Here is a 20,773-nt window from a genome sequence, read left to right as displayed (position 1 = left end):
TGGTGGGAGCAGGGACCTGCAGAACAAGGCGAGACAGTGCTGCACCAGGAGCACGTGGCTGCGCTGCTCTCGCTCCCTGCGCTAACCCAAAAGGTGGCTGCTGCTTGCCAGCACAGCTGGGCGAGATTCAATCAGCACTAGCAACAACCACATCTCTTGTGAAAGCTCGAGGCCGCAACCATTCTCGAGGCCCAAGCTGCCCACGGAGCAGTTTTGGTGCGTGGTGTACCTGCAGCACTGAGCTGCCACACGTCACCTTGCCCATGAAGCGTGAGAGGCCACGCCACAGGCAGCTGTGGCTGAGGTTGCCGAGCTTCCAGCAGCGCTACAGAGGGCAGACTCATCTCAGGCCTGGCCCTCAGACACCACGGGGCTTCCTTCATCACTGCTCATTTTAAAAGGATGGTCCTCAGCGCCTGCACCTACCTTCCTGTCCTTAAAGGCAAAGCATCAATCCACCCTTTCCTCACATCCCTACCCCACAAGGCAGTCAGTAATTCCTGCAGAATTACCCAGCATCTGCCTCCCCAACCCCTACAAATCCACACCCAGCACAGGGTAGCGAGCAGGCAAAGGGGATACGGCGATTTCCAGTAAAATGAGGCAGTGGCCCCAAAGCAGGCTGGAGAAAAGAGGGGATGGCTTACAAAGACCCAAACCAGCCATCAAGGAGAGATCCAGCACCCCAGATAAACCAAAGATAAACCCGGCCTGCAGCAGCGACACGAGCAGCACCACAGGACAGCAGCTTCTGGTGACGAGACGCCCACAGCTTCAGGGCTGGGGGCCCGCTCTGTCCCCCCCCACTGGCATTAGGGGTGAGGTGAGAGCCAGGTGGGGGCTTTGGCCTTGGTGAGACCCCCGTTTGCGAGAGCCAGCAGACCTGGCACCTACCTTGTTTAGTGCCAGGCTGCAGGAAGGGGAGGATCTAGGTGGAGCTGGCCCTTCCTCCCGGCTCCAGGGTGTTGGAGGGGAAAAGGATTCTTTCTCTGGGTGGTTCGGCTCCACTTTCTGCTTCTGCCCGATTTTAGCAGACAGATGGTGTGGCTGTAACAGCCGGGAACAGGGACTGCTTTCATCCCTTCTGCCCTCTGCACTGCTTTTCCATGAAGACAGTGAGTGCTGCTGCCCAGAGGATGTCCCTGCCAGCCCCAGGGCTGCCAGCTTCTGCAGCTCATACTGACACAGATCTACCACCCTTCTCTCCAAGGAAAGAACTTTCTCCTTACTGTTCTTTTTCCCAAGAACGGGCTTCTTGCTCAATCTGGAAACTCTCTCAGCCTCCTCCGCACGATTTCTCTGACACGAAGCCATTCCCGGCCCCTCACATTTCTTTGCTGTTTTTCTTCTGCTTGGGCACGAGGATCTTTCTTTTGCCCGTTTGGTTTTGACCTCTTCCAGATGACCTTCCCCTCGGCTTTCTGGGGCAAACCCCTTGGCGAAACGGGCAGAGTTCTGGCTTTGCTCTGCTCCCCTGCTTTCTCCCAGCGAGCGCAAGCGGATGGGACTCAGCACCCGCTGGGTAATCTCGTCCAGGAACTTGGAGAAGAGCATTTTCTCTTCTCTGAGCTTCTCCTTGCGCTTGGCAGAGTCGGCAGCACTGCCACTGCTGCGCTCCCTGCGGCCGAGGCCCAGCTGAGGGTCGCTGTACTTGCGGGAGCTGCGGCCACGGGGAAGTGCCTCGACGGAGCGGGACTTGCGGAGGGTCTCCGGGCACGCGCCCGCCCGCAGGCCGGTCTGCTTTAAGATCCCTTTCAGAGGCAGGTGCGTAGGGGAGACCCGAAACTTCCTCGGTGCCAAGACTTCAGGAGGCTCTTTAAACATAAGCGAGCGTTCCAGGCTTCTGCTCTTGAACGAGCAAGGAGGGTGGGGTTTTTCATCTCCAGGCACCACGACCGTCTCCATGCTGCGGCTCACAAATTTGCCGAGGTGCCCACGAGCGCGGTTCGGGCACCGCTTCCCGCCCCGCTGTGCCATCCTCCTACCACGCGGCAGTGCTGGCTGGCTCTTGACATTCAGCTCTGCTCGGCGCCCTGCCGCTTCCTTCTCACTGCTGGACTCCAGAGACCACGACGAGAAGTTGGGGCTGCAAACCTCAAACCCCTCTGCCTGCTCGAGCTGGCCCGCCTCGGCGCGACTAAACCCTGCGTGCTGGCGCGCCGCTGCTAATCCCTTCGCCACCCGGCAAGCTGTTACCTGACTCTGCTCGGCCAAAATCACTCCGTCCTGCTCGTCCCGAATGATGGGGACCTCGTGGCGGACCTCGCGATGCTGCGGGGGCGCCTTGCGGTAGGGCTTCTTGGAGGGAGCCGTGCTCGACATCCTCCCGGCTGCGGGGCTCCGCCGGCGGGCTACCTGCCGAGAGCAGAAAGCGCACGGGAGAGGGAGTCACGCGCGCTGCAGGCAACCCTAGAAGCAACCCAGCAGGACGTCCGCTCCCCATGCAGAGTGTGGATAGAGCAAGGAAGGGATGTGAGCGCACGGCTCGAGCGGCGGCCGCAGGAGAGGGAGCAAAGTCAGAGGTAGCCGCGTCCTCCCAGCCAGGGGGAGCGGAGGGCTGGCACATCCTCTCCCCCCTTCTCCACACGCTCACTCACGTAGCTCGTGTGGAGCTGGATTATATATAGCAAACCAGAAGAGGCCTCACAGCAGCTTATCGATCAGGCTCTTTAGGAAAGGCCTCTTCCAATATGGACCCAGCGAGCCTGCCAGGCAGCAGTGACAGCAGGGGTTATCGATTATGTGCTGCCGCTGCCGGCAGGGACTTTGTGGGAGGAGACTCCGGTCATTAAAGAGCCCCAACTGAGAAGAGTTTTGCTAACACTGGGCCACAAGCGGGGCAAACCACGGGAGGCTTGTCAGAAGGAGGTGCCATACCTTTCCAACCGCTCACTCCGTCAGAAAAGTGAAAAGAGCACCCCCAAGTCACAGGTGGCATCAAATTAGGGAGCAAGGCCACTGAGATGTTGGTACCTAAGGTCAGATGTTGCAACATGCAGCAGTACCACTGCAAGAAAGCCCAGATTCGCTTCTGTGCCTTTACCCAAACTGTGCTGGGCAGGAAGAATCCACCTGCTGCAGGAGCAGGAGCAGCACAAGAGCAAAATATGGGGCAGAAGGAAAGCAGCTATCCTGTATGCATGGAATAATCTTCCTTTCCACCACTTTGAGTGGAGGGCAGGAAGACTTCCCACCAAGCAGCCTTGCCACTTGTTTTACACATTGTTCGGTGTCTAAATGGAGCCCCTGAAGAGTTCTCTGCAGTTCTCATCCACTCTTGCCTGGCTGCACCCTCTCAGCACTTAGATCAGGCCCCCTGGGAGGACTGAAATGCCTGCACCAGGCACAGAGTGGCTCCAAGCCACAGCAGGCTTTACACTTCACAGGACAATTCGTGAGCTGTTCTCCACTAAAAAAAAAAAATAACACAGGCTCGCTGAAGTCTCTCATGTGTTTTCCACATACATGAGCAACTTCTTAAAACTAGCCTGTCAAATCCACCGTCAAAATCTTGAAAATTCAACGTTGCTGCAGTCGTTCCCTCAAGATCCTTTCTCTTAAAAGGAACCAGTGAGGTGAAGTGATCTCTAATGCTTTAGGAAAAAACACGTCCAGCAAAATAATACACACTGCACTGCATCTCCAAACACCACAGCTGGCTCTGCCTTGCTGTGAAGACATTTCTCCTGTTCAAAAAGAAATGCTGAAATCCTGACCAGCAGCAGGTTTGTCAACACCCCACCACCAACCAGGTGATCTCTTCTGTCAACTCCTGCCAGGCTAAGGGCAGGAGATACTCATACAGATATCCCGAGCTGAAACCACACTATCATTTCTCTTGCCCCTAAAACCTGAGCACTTACCAGCCTCGGCTCAAATTCAAAGCTTCATGAAGCACGGACCCTCACTCAGATGCCCTGAAGAAGGGAAACAAACAGCTCAGAATCCATACAAGAAACAGCTTGAAATCTCACCCCATGAATATTTAAGGAGTGGGGCATGTTTATAACCAAGGACGACAGGATGTTCATCTCACTCCAAGTGCCTGCCCCAACCCACAACAGATCTTCTGAAAGGAAATTAGCTTAGGACCGTTGAGCCTCACAGCCCTGCAAGAGCTGGAAAGCCGCTTGGCAAGGACACATCCGAGGCGATCAGGACCATGCAAACCCAAAATTCATGAAGCAACAGCTCACAGAGAACCTTGGTTCCATAAGGACTACAGGCACCTCCTGTGAAACTGGACATTTCCTGCTCATTTCCTCTGCGTGAAGCCTTAGGGACAGGAGCTTGGTAATGCTACAAGGCTGAGTGAGGTAATTGTTAAGTCTGTGCACCTACAAATGAGCTGGCAATTAGCAGGCTCTCCTCGGAGCCAAAACATGACGTCCTTGTGCCTACCGCTGTGATGGCCCACACCTCTACGAGGCAGAGGAAGATAAGCTACTCTCCAGCTGCCAGCAAACAGCAGCAAGGTAGAGCGTGGCACGCTAACAGGCTGCTGTAAAACGCTGTCCGTCCAACCCAGGCCATAACACAAGATCAGAAAGGATCTTCTGTGCTCACAGCCCAGGGTACGCATGGCCACAGGACGAGAAATGGCTTCACCTGCGAGCTGCCTGGAAGAGCTGAGCTCTGCAGCTATCGCTCTGCCCCTGATTTAAGACATGGCAGCGGAGTCTTCCCGTTCCTGACGCGCTGCTGCTGCTGCGCTGCTCCTTCCCCTGCCCGTGGCACCGAGCCCTGGGAGGCGGGACGGGAGCGCAGGGTGTGGAGCAGTTGTATGCACACGGGGAGAGCCAGATGGAAGGTGAATGGCACAGGCAGGCAACCAGGACCACGCAAACTCAGGCGCTGCCAAAACAAACTGAAAGGTGCCCTAGCGCTGGCCCGGGCCCAACGAGCTGTCTGGCCCCCTTCCTCACTGCAAGGCTGCGGTCGGGTCTTGACTAGCAAAGGGAAAAACAGCTTCACAACAGTCTAACTGCTCTGCAGGGCAAAGCTGCAAAGCACAGGGAGGGAGAGAGAGAAGCAGATTCAGGCTTCACTGACCTGGTCCTTCCTGGATTTACACCTTCTCTCTCCCCCTCCCGATGCTTTGCAGCGTTGTAGTGAGGACAGGCGTAGTGACACGCTTCTGTCCTGCTTCCTACCCAATACCTGCCACCTCCTCCCCACCTACCTCAAAAAGCTACCGGGACTGGGAACCTGCCCCCACGATCTGAGCATTTCCAGAGACACTCAAATACTCGCGGTGCCTCCAGGCAACTTCCCCTCAAACAAGGACTTACAGATCCAAAATGACGACGTGTCCAAACATCTCTGGCTGCCCGTCTCCGAATCAGCTTTCTCCTGTCAGCATCCAGCAGCATCTGGCCAACAGCCCCTGAAACATGAGAAAGGAAACTCGGTGTCAGTCACCCATCAACACAACGCATGGAAACAGCCAGGCACGCGCAGGCCAACCCATGGCCAGGTGCCGGGATGGGAGCCAGCAGCAAACTGCTGCACCATCCGGCCACTGCCTGATGGCGGGACCATCGAGTGAAGCAAGCTCCTTGTCTTCACTGCGTCCCAAAGAAGAAGTGGTGTGTATTTTGTTTAAGCAGCCCTCCAGTGAGCTGGACGCCTCTGCAGTACGGTGACTGGGCTCTGAAAGGCGGATGGTTCTCCTAGGTGGCTCCAGGGGTCACTGCTTCCCAGCCTGTGCTCCTGATCAGCGCCAGGGATCAGCCTCTGTCATTCCTCCATGCGTGCCCCAACCAGCCTGCCACCCCAACCGAGTTTGTTTTGCAGACTTCCTTGTGCCAAACAGCACAGTTAAGCTCTCTGCCTGCAGTGAGCGGGCATCCTTTGCTACCACAGAGAGAAACCCAAGGTGGCTCAATTCCCCGTGCCTCTGTTCAGAGAGCAGCAGACTCTCTGCAGAATAAACAGACCTTGTGCTTCAAAGCTGAAAAGGACACAGGCACTACCTAGAGGTTTAAGACAGCGTTGTTTCTGCCCTGCACTCACCACACTATTCACAAGCTTCTCTCCGAGGAAGCTCGCTGTCGGGTCCACATTTTGACTACCCAGGAGAAGCTCGGCTTTGTCCTGGAGCTACAGCAGCAGGCAGCTCTTCAGCCCGGTCTTTGCCATCCTAATTAGCATTGTAACACAAGAGGAAACTTAACCTCCTGCTCCTTTTTTATCTGCCCTGTCCATCTCTCATCGGCAATGTCCCTTAGGGCTGCTAGGAGGAGAGCTGTAAATGCTATCACCTGCACTAGCTCCAATTCTTCCATCTTCTAGCTACTACCCACAGTCCAGAGTCATTTCTGAGCTCACTGACAGAGACAGCTTCACTGGAAGAGCTCCCTGAAGGTCACCAGGCTTGGGTCTGCACCCCGACCAGCCTCAGCAATAGCCTTGTCTTCCAGGCAAAGCCACGAGCACATTGAGGCTCTGAAGACTGCAGTAGAAACCTAACAATTTGCTCTGTTAATGCAAAAAGCTGCTGATTCCTCCACCCCCTCACAAAGAGGAACCACACAGCCCCTCTTTTCACGGGGACAGGGACTGAGCGCAGCTGCGTGTGCATGCTTGACTAGTTGCTGCTCTCAGGCAGCAGCCCTCTGTGTAAAACCCACCCTCTCCGTTTGCAAGTGGCTGTGTCCGCTGTGAGGCTTGGGAAAGGCCAAGACTTTCACCACACACCAGGAGCAGACGTGGTGCAGCACAGAATGGCTTGGGTTATTCCATCCAGGGCCCGCAGAACCCATGACACCACCTCACTCACATCACGTTTTCTCCAGTAACACATACAAACCCTCTGGACAACATGGAAACCCTCTGGACAACATTTTCGCTCTCTATAGGTACCTCAAGGGAGGCTGTAGCGAGGTGGGGGTTGGCCTGTTCTCCCACGTGCCTGGTGACAGGACGAGGGGGAATGGGCTTAAGTTGAGCCAGGGGAGTTTTAGGTTAGATGTTAGGAAGAATTTCTTCACTGAAAGGGTTGTTAGACATTGGAACAGGCTGCCCAGGGAAGTGGTGGAGTCACCATCCCTGGAAGTCTTCAAAAGACGTTTAGATGTAGAGCTTAGGGATATGGTTTAGTGGAGGGCTGTTAGCGTTAGGTTGGAGGTTGGACTCGATGACCTTGAGGTCTCTTCCAACCTAGAAATTCTGTGATTCTGTGAAAAAGCATCAAAGGAAAAAAACAACAGTGCAGACACTTATTGCTTTCCTGGTATTTGCAAAGTCCCTCCAGCCCCGAGGTAACTAATAATCAGCTTTGGTTTTCAGACCAGGAGGAGCACGGTTAGCTCTCTGTTGCTGTTGGAGCGGCTGCACGTTCCCTACAAAAGGGCAGAGAAGGACTTGCAGGGTGTTCCTCATCATTACCTGCTCATGTCTTGCCTTTTCTGATCCCATAAAACAGGCCGCTCACCAGTTCAGGATCAGCATTTCCCTTCCTTAACAGAAATAGGGTGACTACACTGCGGAAAGTGTCCCTTATTTCAGGCGTTGTCATCTTTCCCAGTGTTTTCCTTTTTAAAGCAACGTTTCTTTGATCTTGCTCTCTATTCAGAAAGATAAACTTGTATGACAGGGAAAACACACTCCACAGCACCATCACAGCCCCATTTGTTTCTAAAGCAACACTACGGGAACACTCATTGGCTACCACCAAGTCAGAGTACTCCAAAAAAAAACTCCAATCACGTACTCATGTGTAAAAATAATCGCTGCTACCGTCCTGTGCCACAGAGCTGATCATCGCAGCTAACCCAGAAACTTCACGCTGTTTCAGCCAACCTCTAGTGCAAACACAGATCCAGCACCGGAGATGGGCACAGCCCGCTTTAATTTCAACAATTTCTCCTCGCTTGCCTCCCGAGAAGCAAGAAGAGGGGCTTGCCACTTGCCTTGCCGTGCGTATGGACAGAGCCAACCTTCGCCTCCGCGTGTCTCAAGCCAGATGAAGTGAGAAGCTGCTGCAGCAAGCCTGATGGAGGCAGCTAATCAGAGAGAGAGGAGATGTAAAAACTGCACCAGGAGGTCTTGCCTGGGACAGGAGAACAAGCTGCCTGAAGTTAAAAGCAGCCCCTGCAGCCCGCTCGTGCCAAGCACAATGGAGAAGGACGGCAAGGTTATTACAGGACGCTTTAACATTTAATGAGAGCTTTTCATTCAGGGAAGGAATTCCAATTAAAAATATGTTCAGATCCATCCTGCTGCTAGTTACTTTGAGGCTGGCTTTAAAATAAAAGGATGACAGCTCCCAGTGCAGAAACTTGCTTCTCGGTTCTGCCTGCATGTTAATGCGCACGATTCAGAGCTGAGTAATAGCATTATAGTGACTCCTGGATTAAAATTGAGTTTCAGGAGGATTATTGCTCATTCCTGCCTTTTCAGACCAATTAACCTTGACTGTTATGCAGAAATCTCTGCTCCCTGCATAGGAAAAAACTCCAGAAGATACCAAAAGAAAGGGATCGGGCTAGCTGTTGAACAGGCCACGGAACAAACCCTGCTTAGCACCTACCGTGTTTCCAAAGTAAATGAAATCCAGTCTTATGTAGTTCTGGCTGAATATAAATACCACTGGGCAGCACATATCGTGTGTGTGTCACATCCATGCACCCCGTGGAAGTCTCTTCCATCTCAGAATCAGACTTTTCTTAGTCCCATCCCTCTTTCTACAATACAAAGACCCCAGTGCCACCAATTCAGCTGGACTCCCTACCCCTAAATATGCATTAACACAGCGCCTAGAGTAGCTGGTAAGAGCAGCTTAGCTTCCCTAACCCGTTCATAAAAGCCAGAGCAGATCAGCACTGCCCAAGAAACACTGCCATGGCTCACCCGTAACTGGAATAGAACACAACAGCTGATTAACATCTGAACAGGAACAGGACAGGAAGCGAAGGACCCGAATACAATCCCCAGAAGGAATGTTAATGGAGAATAAAAATACCCAGGGGAGATTCTGACCAGGAAATGAACGCGAGCTTTCCAATGCACAGAAGAGCATAACCACCTTGAATGGCTACCTCTGAAACCGCACAAGAACCAGCTCGGCAAAAGGTCACCTGGCATCTACACGAGAGGCTAACAAGAGCCCCTTACCCAAAAACGCTGATGCACCAGAATTCAGCTCATTTTGTTCAGCCATCCCTTTGGGTTGAGCTCTTTAGGTTGTTGAGTGATCCCTTCAACTCTCACAAGGTGGTTTAGGCTGCAAGCCTCCCGAGCACCGTTATCTTTGCACCTTAGGTTTCACTTCCTTCCCCGCTCTGTCTCCTTACCTGGGTTCTTTTCAGATCTTCCACGGGAAGGCTTCAGGAACACATTCCTTAGGTATTTCAGGAGATGTATGCCCAGCCATGAGAAAACTGCTTATGGAGGTTAGGAGTAACCTCAAAAGTTCCTGAAAATAACTACTTGGGTCCTGCTAGTAAAAGCAAACCTCGATGTCCTAACGATATTTATCTGGCAGAAGCTGGGAGATGACATGAGGGAAATCGGGGAGCCACGGCCTCACCTTTTCTCTCAGTCACAAACAGGAGAATGGCTACATTAAGCAAACAACTGAAGAGAAGCGAAGGAGGGAGTGGGTGAGCATTTCTGTAGAAACTGAACATGTAGGAATCCCCTTCCCGTGCCAATTCCTCCACTGTGTAGGAGAGGAAGAAAAGGAAAAAAAAATCTTACGTTACCTTCCTAGAGCATACAATGAAAAGGCATCGGATTAGGACAAACTACATGTAGGAACAACTTAAATTTTTCAACAACCTACAAGTGGCCTTCTCAGCATCTCTAAGTATTCCCCCAAGCCTCATCCAGCCCCCAGCAATCCTCTAGTTTCAGCCCACGGGTTCCTACATTATGAGAAAGCTGTGGCCTCCGATTCTTTAATTGCAGAGACCGAAAGTCACGGAGCCACAGACGAACAGCAGTGCGAGGAAATGCTCCGTTACTGCAACCTATAGGCTTGCCCGAAACACAGCCTCCATCTAGGAGCTGTGGCGGTGCACAGATGGCCCACACGCCAGGCAGTACCCACGCAGACTGACAATGGAGCACAGCGCCCGATTTGCATAACTTACAGAGGACAGATGGACAAGCTCGTCGCAGCGACCCAACCTACAGAGGACTCGCAAGGTCGCAGAGGCTTTCGGCACAGCCCCGATGCGTGCAGGCGGTGGCAAAAGCACATTTCAAGACACGAAAGGCGTGTTTATAGCAGTCGGCTTTCTTCGGAAATGCCGCCACCACAGCCAGCCTTGCGGAGTAGTCCACGTGCCAGTTTTGTTCCCGTACAGCCCTCACTCACATGGAGCAACTGGATTCATCCTTTCCAATGGGAAAGGGAACTGGCACCTGCAGTGCTCCTGTTGTAACTTCTTCTTTAGCCACGAGTCTTGCAGAAGTCACCCTTCATGCCGAGTCACATAAAATACGGAGCACGCTGGGGTGAGGTGGTGCCTGGGAAGCACCATTAAATTACAGGAAATTTCTCTCCAGCTCTGCGTGGCTGCAGAAAAGTCCTGCACGAACCTTCTCAGCCATCCTTTAAAACACGAAAGTCCCTTAAAACACGAAAGATTTGAAAAGGCTTTGAAATGCTGCTTTTGGCCGACCGGGTCTGCAGGCACTTTTACTGGCAGGCTGAGGAGCAACCCCAAGACAATATTCCAGGGGCTTCACACCTGCGCTAGGAAAGACAGCCCCATTTGGTGAGGGGGAACAATGACTTTAATCACCCGCTAGGGCTGAGAATGCCCAAGCTGTAGGAAGGTTTGCAGGGCTCAGAGTGCCCATCCTCCAGCGACACGGCCACAAGGGGCTCTTTGATTCCCCGCTCACCCGGCCGCAGCCCAACGCGACAAACCGCTCAGCTCGTAATAAAAAGGAGCAGCTCTCTCCCCAAGGTCTCGTCTCCATATACACTGCAGTAAAGTCAATTGAGTTAGGAAATAACGTAAAGTGGTACAACCCTCCTGGGGAAATGTTTTTAATTCAGTTTAAGAGCACTTTGTGTTGAATCAACTTAAGTTAAATAGATAGATACAAGACAAACGAAATTAAGGATGCCTATACAAGAACGCTGCCCTAATATAATCACAACTGTTTCTAATCTGATTAAGCTAAATCAGTACAACTTCCCTGCAAAGGCATAATCCTTAACAATACTGCAGTTAACCCTTTTTGCCCTTTTCTGTTTCCTAAGAAGGTTTCGTTGCTTGTTTTTTTAAGAAACGAGACAAAACAGAGAATGGCATCTCTCTCAGAATCAACATAAGCCAACCACACTGCTCAAGGTAGGTTAAGGAATTAAAGTTATGACATTTATAGGACTTGGAGGCTTTACTACTCCTATGCCAACTAACCATCACGATGCCAAGCCCTGCACGGCACGGAGCTTTCTCCTTTCTCCGCAGGCGAGGGGCACAGGGTGCTAGCAAGGCCGTGTGTTGCACCCTGCTTTCCAGACACCCACGCAGCTTCTGCTTGCTGATGTCCAACAGCTCAGACACCGGGAAGGGAATGTTCCCCGCTCTCTCATTCCTAAAGGTATGGCTCACCAGCAGCTTATCTGAGTAAACTCTTTGGAGCATGTTTGCAAGTTGCCCCCAGGCACGGTCTTACTACTGCGCTGCTTCCACGAAAGTCTGAGGTTCTCCTGCTAACCCTGCAGCGAGCACATGCACAAACAAGGCTGAAGGCACAGGGCTGCAAACCCACACCCTGAAGTCACCTCTCATCCCTCCGGCTCCCACAACATTTCCACCCAAAACAAATTTGTCAACATTAAACTCTAGCAACTCCAAAATTACCATTTTTCTCCCCTCAGTCCTCAAGTTTTAGCTATCTGAACTGTTTCTCCCTGAGTATCAAGACTTAATTTATCTTCAGCCTTTTGGTGCCCTCACTTTCATCTCTACGGGCTTCTCCAGTGTGGTCTCTGAGCTCCCTCCAACCTTCCTCACATCCACTCCAGCCACACAACCTTCACTGCTTGCCACTGCCTTCTCCTGGGGCCGCTACCTCCTGGTGCAACAAGTCTTCCCTGTTCAAAACAGAAAGACAAATGGAAAATACTCTGAGCCCCTTGCAGAGAACTAAATCCCTCCTCAGCCATCGAAGTAACTGTGCCACAGCCCTGGACAAGAGGGTGAGCAGTCACTTCGAGTTCCAGGAGCAGCACTGAAATCAACCCGAGTTTCAAGTCCATTTAATTTATTATTTTTTTGTGAAGAGCTATTTTGAAGCCCGCATCCCACGGTAACACTGTAGGGCTGTAGGTACATGCAAGAGATCAGTTGCTAAGGGAACTGCGCTTCCACATTTTCTATTTTACGAGACTGAAATGTAAACTCTCCAAGGGCCGCAGGTACATTTTCCCATTAAGCTGCTTGGTCTCAAATCTCAGATGGATACCAGTTGCTTGCAGCAATTACGAGGTTTCAGGTCCCCAGTACCAGAGCCAGGATTCGTGCTCAGCACTGTGTGAGACAGGAGCAATTTCCCCTAATCAAGAAATTGAGGCACCAGGAGAGAAAACAGCTTCGTGGGCTGCGTTTGCATGAAATCCCACGTAAAGGGAAACAGCCTCAGCTGCCATAAAAAATGGAAGTGCGAGAAAATTCAGCGAGGCAGCCTCATTTCTTGCACCTAACCCAGGAGCGATCCGGGGTAGAAAGAAGGAAAGTGCACGAGCTGAACACCTACCTGACAGCAACGAGCTGAATAGGCTGCAATTCTTTACAGCCACAAATAAAGCAGCTATCCTGGTCCAGCAGCGGGAGAACAATAGTGGTACTATTCTCAATTTTCTCCGCTGCTAGGGTTTAATCCCGGCAAGAATCGCTTTGGTTTAATTAGCTTTTCCCTAGCAGATGGTCAGATGTGAGAGGCAGAGAATGGTACGGGCTTAGCTGTTGTGTGATCGTGCAGCTGCAGCTGTAGCTGAACAGCTAAGCGTGGCCAGGGGTCCAGCTGTAGCCTGCACGACACTGTCCATCCCTGCCATTAGCCAAATGGCAGCTTCCTCCTTCTCCAGATTATATATCAGGGGCACTACCCAAGGGCAGGCAAACAACGAACACGCCGCCTCGCCACCATCCCCTTTTCTCAGGGAAAACCTTCAACCCTTCCTCAACTCCAAGTCCCCCTGTCTTTGGTGACACAGAAGCACATTCAGAAGCATTGCCATGGAAACCCGGGCCATCCCCTGCGCTATTTATCAGCGAAAATCTTCCAGCAGAGAAATATTTTATGATCTCTACCGCACCGAACGCAGACAGCAGAACAAAGTAAAATTACAGGCTCCAGTGCCGGGTAAGGATAGCGGGAGGTCATTCCTCCTTCAAGCACTGATCCTCGCGTCACCTACAGCTCCTTATGAGCTGGCAGGGAAGAGCAAGGTGGCACTGAGAGGAACAGAAGGGGCGTTAGGGCAACAAACCCCATCCAGCCGCAGTTTAGAGACGAGGAGGGCGTTCACCGCCCTCTCCCCCCTTGCTGCTTTCCCTGCAGAAGCTGAGAGCACTGCTGGGCCCAGCAGATTTAGGGCCTGAGCCAAGGGCAGGATCGGGCACAAAAGCTGTCTCAGCTCTGTCAACAGCAGCGCGGCGCGGCTCCTGAAGCAGAGCGTAACCCTGAGCATCTCCTCTCTTTTTTGTGGCTGTCCCGCTCCCGCGTCCTATACCCCAAAGCTTCACCTTCCCCCTCTGCAGGATCTTCCCTCTGACAAAGCGTTAGCACTCTCCTCAACCATCTCTTTCCACGTTTGTCATCGTTGCTGACACCAGCGCAGTTCTGTGGGAGGTAATAACGAGCACAAATTGTCCCAAAGGGCAACCGCAGTGAGGCCAGGCACTTCTGCTGCACCTCAGGGCAGCTTGTCCAGACTAGCACTGCTCTTGTAAAACCCAAGCGCCTGGTCTTCACCGCTGTTACCCCCTGGGATAGTACAAGCCTGTTAATTATTCTGAGGTTACGGGAAAACATCTTCTCAGCAGCAGAGGCGAGCGCTTCACCACGCTGCAAACGATGGCACCGCCGCTCACCTCTCCTCCAAGGGGCTCTGCGAAGATGGTTGGTACCGGATGCCCTACAGAAAGCAGGCTGCCAGGTCCTGCGTACATTTTTGTGGGGAGCTATCACAGGAAAGCACCCGGAGGGCTAGCAGGTCGCCACTCATCCGAGGGCAAAGCGAGTGGAGGAATGCCAGCGCGCTGCCAGGCAGATGTGTGGAGGTGTTTGTCCAGCGCCGCTGCCTCATCCCTCTGCTTCGTGCAGCTACAAGAGCTGGGCTCTAGAGTCCGTGACTCCGGCCTCAGGAATGTCTCGGCTGGAGGCACACCACACCTGCTGCCAGCTCAAGGTGCTCCGGGGTCAGAAGGATTCCTGGTACTTCCCTCTCAGGCCGCAGCCCTGCTTTCTGGGCCCTGTCCCAGCAGGGGGAGATGTAGCTGCTTGGTGAAGGTTCCTGCTCCAGCCACAGGAGCACATCTCCCTGGCAGAGGTGCTCGGGACTGGACACTGCAGCACGAGGACCTGGATTCCTACACGCTCCTGAAGGCCTGCGGGGAAGCTGAACCAACTTTCTTTCCTCAATATATTAAAACTCACTGACGGGGAAGCAAAAGACCACGAATCAGCCTCACTTCTTTCCTGGCAAGCGGAAAGTTGGATTAAATATTGCTCCAAGTTCTCCATTTCTGCAGCAGTTGCCCATGTTGCATGACAAAGCCGAAAGACGCAACGATTGCATACACCTAACCGTTCCATCAATAACTTTCCACATAATCCTGTTTCAGACCTATTTATATTTTGTTCCACTTCGTGTTGCCACAGGAGATGTTGTTGAATTTGGCATCACAGAACAGAGGAAGGAAAGCAAATACTCAAGCAACACGCTTTCTCCTGAACGCCCAGGTCTTAAAAGGAAGGTAGAGAGCCAGCGGCCACTTGTTTGAAATAAAATGCAAAGTTTGTGTAAAATCAGGGGAGAAGAGAGCCCCATGTGAAAGGACTGGTTTAGTGGGGACTGTTAGCGTTAGGTCAGAGGTTGGACTCGATGATCTTGAGGTCTCTTCCAACCTAGAAATTCTGTGATTCTGTGATTCTGTGACTGGAAATTATTTGCAATCACAATTGTCTTTTGCAACAAGTAACGTGCCCCTGATCAGCCACCACTGAGATCCTGCTTTTCAAAGCCGTGCATCTTTCCTAAGAGCCCGTGGCATGGAGCAGTCTGGTAGCAGGAGCTCTGCAGCAGCTGATCCAGAGATTGTGGCCCCGGCCAAAAAGTAAAAGCGATGCTATGAAGGCAGAGGGCTACCAAAAGTCAGTTCTTTCGTGCCTGTTGCTGGCTAAAGATGGCAGCAGGGAGGTCTTCTGCAGAGGATGAACTTGGATATGGAGATGCCTGGCTGGTCAGAGAACTGAAGGCTGCTAGAAATTGCCAGAAGGGGAACTGCAAGACTGGAAGATCAAAGCCAACTGGCTAATGAGCTGGAAAGCTCAGAGTTTGCAGCAGGACACAGAAGACGTTCCGCTGCTCTTCCCACAAACCTTGCGCCCATACTCGGATTGATGCTGACAATAGAGGGCATTTTTCCCCCAAGCCAGACAAACAAAAGACTTATGTAAATAGGACTGGGAGGGCTCCTGTGACAGCGACATACAAAACTTACTGCCTGTTCCTCTCAGGCATCCCCGCAAGGATCCCAAATTAATGCGTCTGCATCCTGACCTGCCATGCTGCACCAAGCTTACAGCTCTTGAGGTACTAGCCAGAAGAGGAGGAAGGCTTCTCCAGAAGAAGCTGGGGCAGACAAGCTGCAGCAAACACGTGTAAGAACATTTATCCCACTGGCTGGGGGGGAAGCACTCCTGCCCAGCTTAAATCCTGGGCCCACTGCACCCCTGGGCAGGCATTTCATGCAGTTTGTACGATGGCACGAGTCACTCAATCGTTGCTGATTACCAAGAGCATACAGGCTGCAGGGGGACAGGCCAACCTTAATTGGCCTTATCGGCATAAATTAAACCCTACAACACACCCGAGCAAACAGGCAGTTCCTTCGGAGGAGCAGGCATGACTTATTTTGCTGCAGCTATAAAGGAAACATCGCTGCTAGGACATGCCCCTGGAGTGACTGTGCCGCTCGGCTCTCCCGCTGCATTCCTGGGGTTGTTTAGCATGGCCTCAGCTCCAGCCTCTCCAGCAGCAAGGAGCCTGAACCCTGAATGCCATCTGCAAACGCAGCCAGACTCCACCTCCTGCGTGCCTGCAGGCCACCAGGTGTGGCCAGGAATGGCACAAGCTACACACCAAACACACCTTTGATGTGGAGCTGAAAGCACGTAGCCGGGGGGCACGAACAGCACGCCGCGCCGCGCTGACTCCCAGCGCAGGAATGTGGCTGCAACCACAGGCCAAGGAAGGCAAACACATCGCATTCCTCACCGGGCAGGGGAGGAAAACAAGCAGCAAGCCCACACACCCGCCCGGCTGACACCCGCCACGCTCCCCACGCACGCCAGCCCTGCCGCTACCAGGACCCCGATGACAGTTTCGGCCTCAAAGTCTTTTTGGGGGCCTTTTTGAACCCTTCAGGAGGCTTTGAGATACCTTAAAAAGCCACAGAGCGAGGCAGCAGGGCTGCCCGGTGTGGGGATGTGAGGAGCCATCAGCAGGGCTGGAAGTAGCCCTGAGTGGGAAGCGAGAGCTGCACGGCTGCCCTGGGAAGGGAATTTCCCTGCCTTTTCCTACAAGAGGAGGGGAGATCTCAGCACTGAGCCCTGCTGAGCTGAGGGGGCAGAGCTGAACAGGAGGCTGACTTCACACATCAGGGGTGCTTGGAAGGGTCCAGGGCTTCCTCCTCACCCAGGCAAGCACTCTGCCTGAAGTCAAGCAGCTTCTCCCAGATGCAATCTCTTCCTCGTTAATGAAGCCCTTCCAAAAACACTGCCCTCCTGCCCACAGAACAGCCCTGATCTGCACTGTGCAACCTCCTCCCCTCCAGCAGCACAGACACCTGGTCACTGACATGACCACCAGAGACTCAGCGCCCAAAAATCCAACAGGCAGGTCACCTCTAGTCCCAGGACCTCACTGTTTTAGAGTCACCTTAGGTTCTAGTCAGCAAACACTTCTTTTTTTTTTTCCCCATGGGCAGCTCCTGGAAGTCCCAAAAGCTTTTCAAAGAATTCGGTTTCTAAACGGGAAGTTGCTCCTACGGGATAAAAGATGAACCAGGAGGTAAAGCTGTCAGCACTCAAGCCCGTAAAATGAAGGCTGCGTTCTGCATCTCCTGCTCTGAACCTGCATTTACCCCGTGGGACACAATAAAATGCCAATCCCTGCCTAAAAACCCATCAGCCAGGGGAATGGCCTGGGATGAGGTACCAAGAACAGACCAGATGAGGCCCAGCAGCCTGCCCCGTGCCCATTAGGATCCAAGGCCTCAAGCCACCTACTCCCTCCCTGGCCGGGAAGGCAGGCTGCTGTACCAGCACCGGGAAGAAAGAGGCACGAAAGGCTGGCTTTACCAATAGATTTCTATCCGAAGATATAAATAGAAGCCTGGCAGGCTTTACAAAAGCGCCCGACCGGCTTGGGTGCCTAAATCACCGCATGCAGGAGAAAGGGCTTCTCCCCTCCTAACCGCCCCATGCCTCCCCAAACCCCAACCACCACAAGAAAACCCAGTGCCGAGAGGACGGCAGCCCCTGCTGCTCTGCAGGCTGCCAAGGGCCCTTCCCCTGCAATCCACTTGGGCAGCGACTGCCCCCAAAATCCTGCAAGCCTCGACAGCGCAACCCGCCGTGGCCACGGCCCTCCGAGCATTGCCACCGGCCCGCTTCCCGGAATAGGAGCTGCCCCTTCAGCCTCTCCTCTCCCTGCCCTCCCCCCCCCAGAGCTTTATTTTCCTTTATTTCCAAGGCACAACCCTCCCTCTGCCACCGGTGGGCGGGTGAGTGGGGGAAAGGGGCCCTTTATAACCGTAGTGTTGCAATCTGCCAGCTCGGCCAGGCGGCCTGTTCCCGCCTGCACCGTATTAAATACCTTATAACTGATTACACCCCCATGGGGCATGATTAGCAGTCTTCAGAGAACAAAGTCTACTTTCATAAGAATAAGAACAGACACGTACTGCTAACCTACTACACAGCTGGGCAGGTGAGGAAACAGAAGAAAGAAGAGGCGGGGGGGGGAGTTAACTGTATGGCTAACTCCTCTTCTCCCCTCCCCCTTTCCACTGCCCCAAATCCTTCCCTTCGGGCCTAACCCAGCAGATTGGGGTGATACAAGCTCGTAAATAAACCGTCTGCTGGGCAAAGTCCTCGCCCCGAGGGGTAAGCGCTTGAGGCATGAGGCTGAGCTTTGCTCGGGGTGACAGCAGCAATTCCTTCCCGGCAGCTCCGAGGGAAAGGGGAAGGTGAATTCCACAAACAGCATCGAAAACAGCACCACAGAGGGAAAGCTCAAAATACGATCACGTCCCCACGCCCCTCTAACATCTGGGAAGCCTACACAAGCAGGAGTGAAGCAGCTGATTCGATCTCGAGGTTAAGAGCTCGGCAGAGTCGGGCAGTTTTTCTCCTTGTGGGGAGCGAGGAGGCAGCAAACGGGAGGAAAACCCTCTGCAGCCGGGCGAGATAAGAGGGATCCCCAAACACACACAGTCCACACGCAGCGCCGCAACAAAGAGCCAGCTTGATGGAAACTCAGCCAAGCTGCCACGGCATGACCCACAGCTCATTAGCAGGTGCCTGCCAGATCTCAGATGCCCACACAAACAGCCACAAACTTATTTGGTGCTATCTGGCCTCCATCTCGGCCAGGCACAAGAAATCAAACAGACTGCAAAGCCTCTTACCAAAAGGGAATTAAATAAAAATACAAGCAGGGGGCAACTCCTAGGCTTGGACAAGGCCGGGATGAGCCCTTCCAGCTGCTCTCCCCACGTCGGGGGAAGAGGAGAGCAAAGCAGGAAGCTGCAGGAAAAAGTTCCTATTTCTGAGGGATGCCATGCAGCAGCTTCAGCAGAGCAGCGAGAACCTTTCTAACTGCATCCTTCTGGAAATAAGTCGCCTGCTTTACCCAAGACCCATTTTCTCTGCCACTGGCCCCCTGGATGCTTATGCTATAGCCTGGGAGCGCTCACATTCAGCTGATGGGTCTGGAAGGGGGTGCCTCGGTGACACATTCCACCCAGATTCTTACCCAACCCACCCAGGAGAGGATTTGTGGCTGGAGACACCACGCCAGCCATAAACGAACTACTTATATCTGCATTCCTCAGCAGCTGCTCCGTCACCCAGCACGCAGGAGGTATCCGAACCCCATTATCTGGTCTCATTTGTACAGCAAAGGCTGAATATTCTCCTTATTACGCAAAGCCTTGAGGCACCGGCTGGCTTTAGGCTCTGATGTATGTAGGAGCATCAATTCACGTCGAGTTATGAAAGAGATCGTGCTTCTAGGGTTTGGAAAAAACGGGAGGTTTCACCATAAGCACAAGTTAGTCATTGGAAGCTCCTGGAGGGAATTTAAATTATCGCAGACAGCACAAAAATAGTTTGTCTTCGGGAGCTGAAATGGCAAAGGTGTAATAAATCCAGGCGGCATCGTAAAACTTTTCCTGAAGGCTTCAGGTTAGCTGTGAAGCCCCAGATGCCCTCCTATCATCAAATTCTGCCACCACAGCCTAACAAAGGGGAAACCACTCTTCACACACACACACGAATTAAATAAATAAACAAACCCTATAAAGCCCTTCAGCTCCTAAGAGACAAAAGGAGTCTGCTTGCATTCTGTAGATACGACGTATGTTACATTTATATTTTTATATGTATGCACACATACTAAATAGAAATATATGAGTAACGTTTTAACAAAACACATCTTACAATTAATTTTTCCACCCCCCACCACGCCGGGCAGGCATTTGAGCTCTAAGGGGAGCTCTGCCATCCGATGCTCTCCCTCGGCTGCTGTACCCTCACAGATTCCCCGCACCCACCCCCATTCCCCGAGTAAATTGCCTTCCACTGCAGAGAAGCACTCCTGCTATTCCATTACGGGTATTCACCAGCAGGGCAAGAGCCCCTAATTTAGCCCCGCACGGGCCTTCTGCAAACTGCTAATCCCCACTACGCAGCTGTTTTTCAGATGCATGGGAATGAGCAAACCGTAAACGATTTATGGCGCGTGGCAGGAAGACTCCTGGCTCCCTGCGTAGGCGGGGTTTTGGGACAAGATCATGCTTGGACTAATGTTTATATTGCAAGTTGTCAGTCGGGCAGTAAATCATCTCCGGAGCTGCAGAGCAGCACAGTTCTCTCCATCCAGCCGGAGCCTTGACGACGCTGCGCCCTGTTACAGCCATTTCAGACTCACCTAGGACCCTATTACAGAGGCATCATTACAGGAGGGAAAAACAGATACACTCACAAGTAGGTTCTACAGAAATTATGCTGTCTGGCCTGGCTGACTTGCTTCCAGGAGTCAATCCAACCTGGCATGAGAAGTTTTCCCAAAATTACACTCCCTGCTAGCCCTAGAAGAAAGAGGATTGAGCCCTACACAGACATCTAGTAACAGACTGTATTTGCTAGCAAAATGCAGTTAGCTGTGAAAATCCCCCTCAAATTTTTCACTTCCCAGTATTTGCTTAACCATAGCGCAAGCAACGCCTAGAAACTCAGTTCTAGAAGTTCAAATAGTTTGCACACTTCAGCACATGAGATGCTTTCTACTCAG

The 20,773-nt window shown here is 52.6% G+C and overlaps 1 protein-coding gene across 3 annotated transcripts in view; it reads right to left on the bottom strand.

Annotated features, from left to right (window-relative positions):
- Positions 1–20,773, bottom strand: part of TJAP1 (tight junction associated protein 1) — a 34,190-nt gene that overhangs the window by 7,739 nt on the left and 5,678 nt on the right. Inside the window, exons 4-6 of one of the 3 annotated variants that reach the window (XM_084283577.1) lie at positions 5,292–5,386; positions 3,864–3,917; positions 2,197–2,355 (exon numbers count right to left, since the gene is read on the bottom strand). In XM_084283577.1, the coding sequence (XP_084139703.1) occupies positions 2,197–2,322 (126 nt within the window). In that variant the 5' untranslated portion in view covers positions 2,323–2,355; positions 3,864–3,917; positions 5,292–5,386. Of the gene's footprint in view, positions 1–2,196; positions 2,356–2,877; positions 3,832–3,863; positions 3,918–5,291; positions 5,387–20,773 lie in introns of those variants that run through there. The other 2 variants (XM_084283579.1, XM_084283578.1) reach the window with 2 other exon arrangements.

The sequence above is a fragment of the Netta rufina genome, assembly GCF_964035555.1.
Source record: "Netta rufina genome assembly, chromosome: 3".
Lineage (NCBI taxonomy): Eukaryota > Metazoa > Chordata > Aves > Anseriformes > Anatidae > Netta > Netta rufina.
This window is presented reverse-complemented; position numbering and strand designations above follow the sequence as displayed.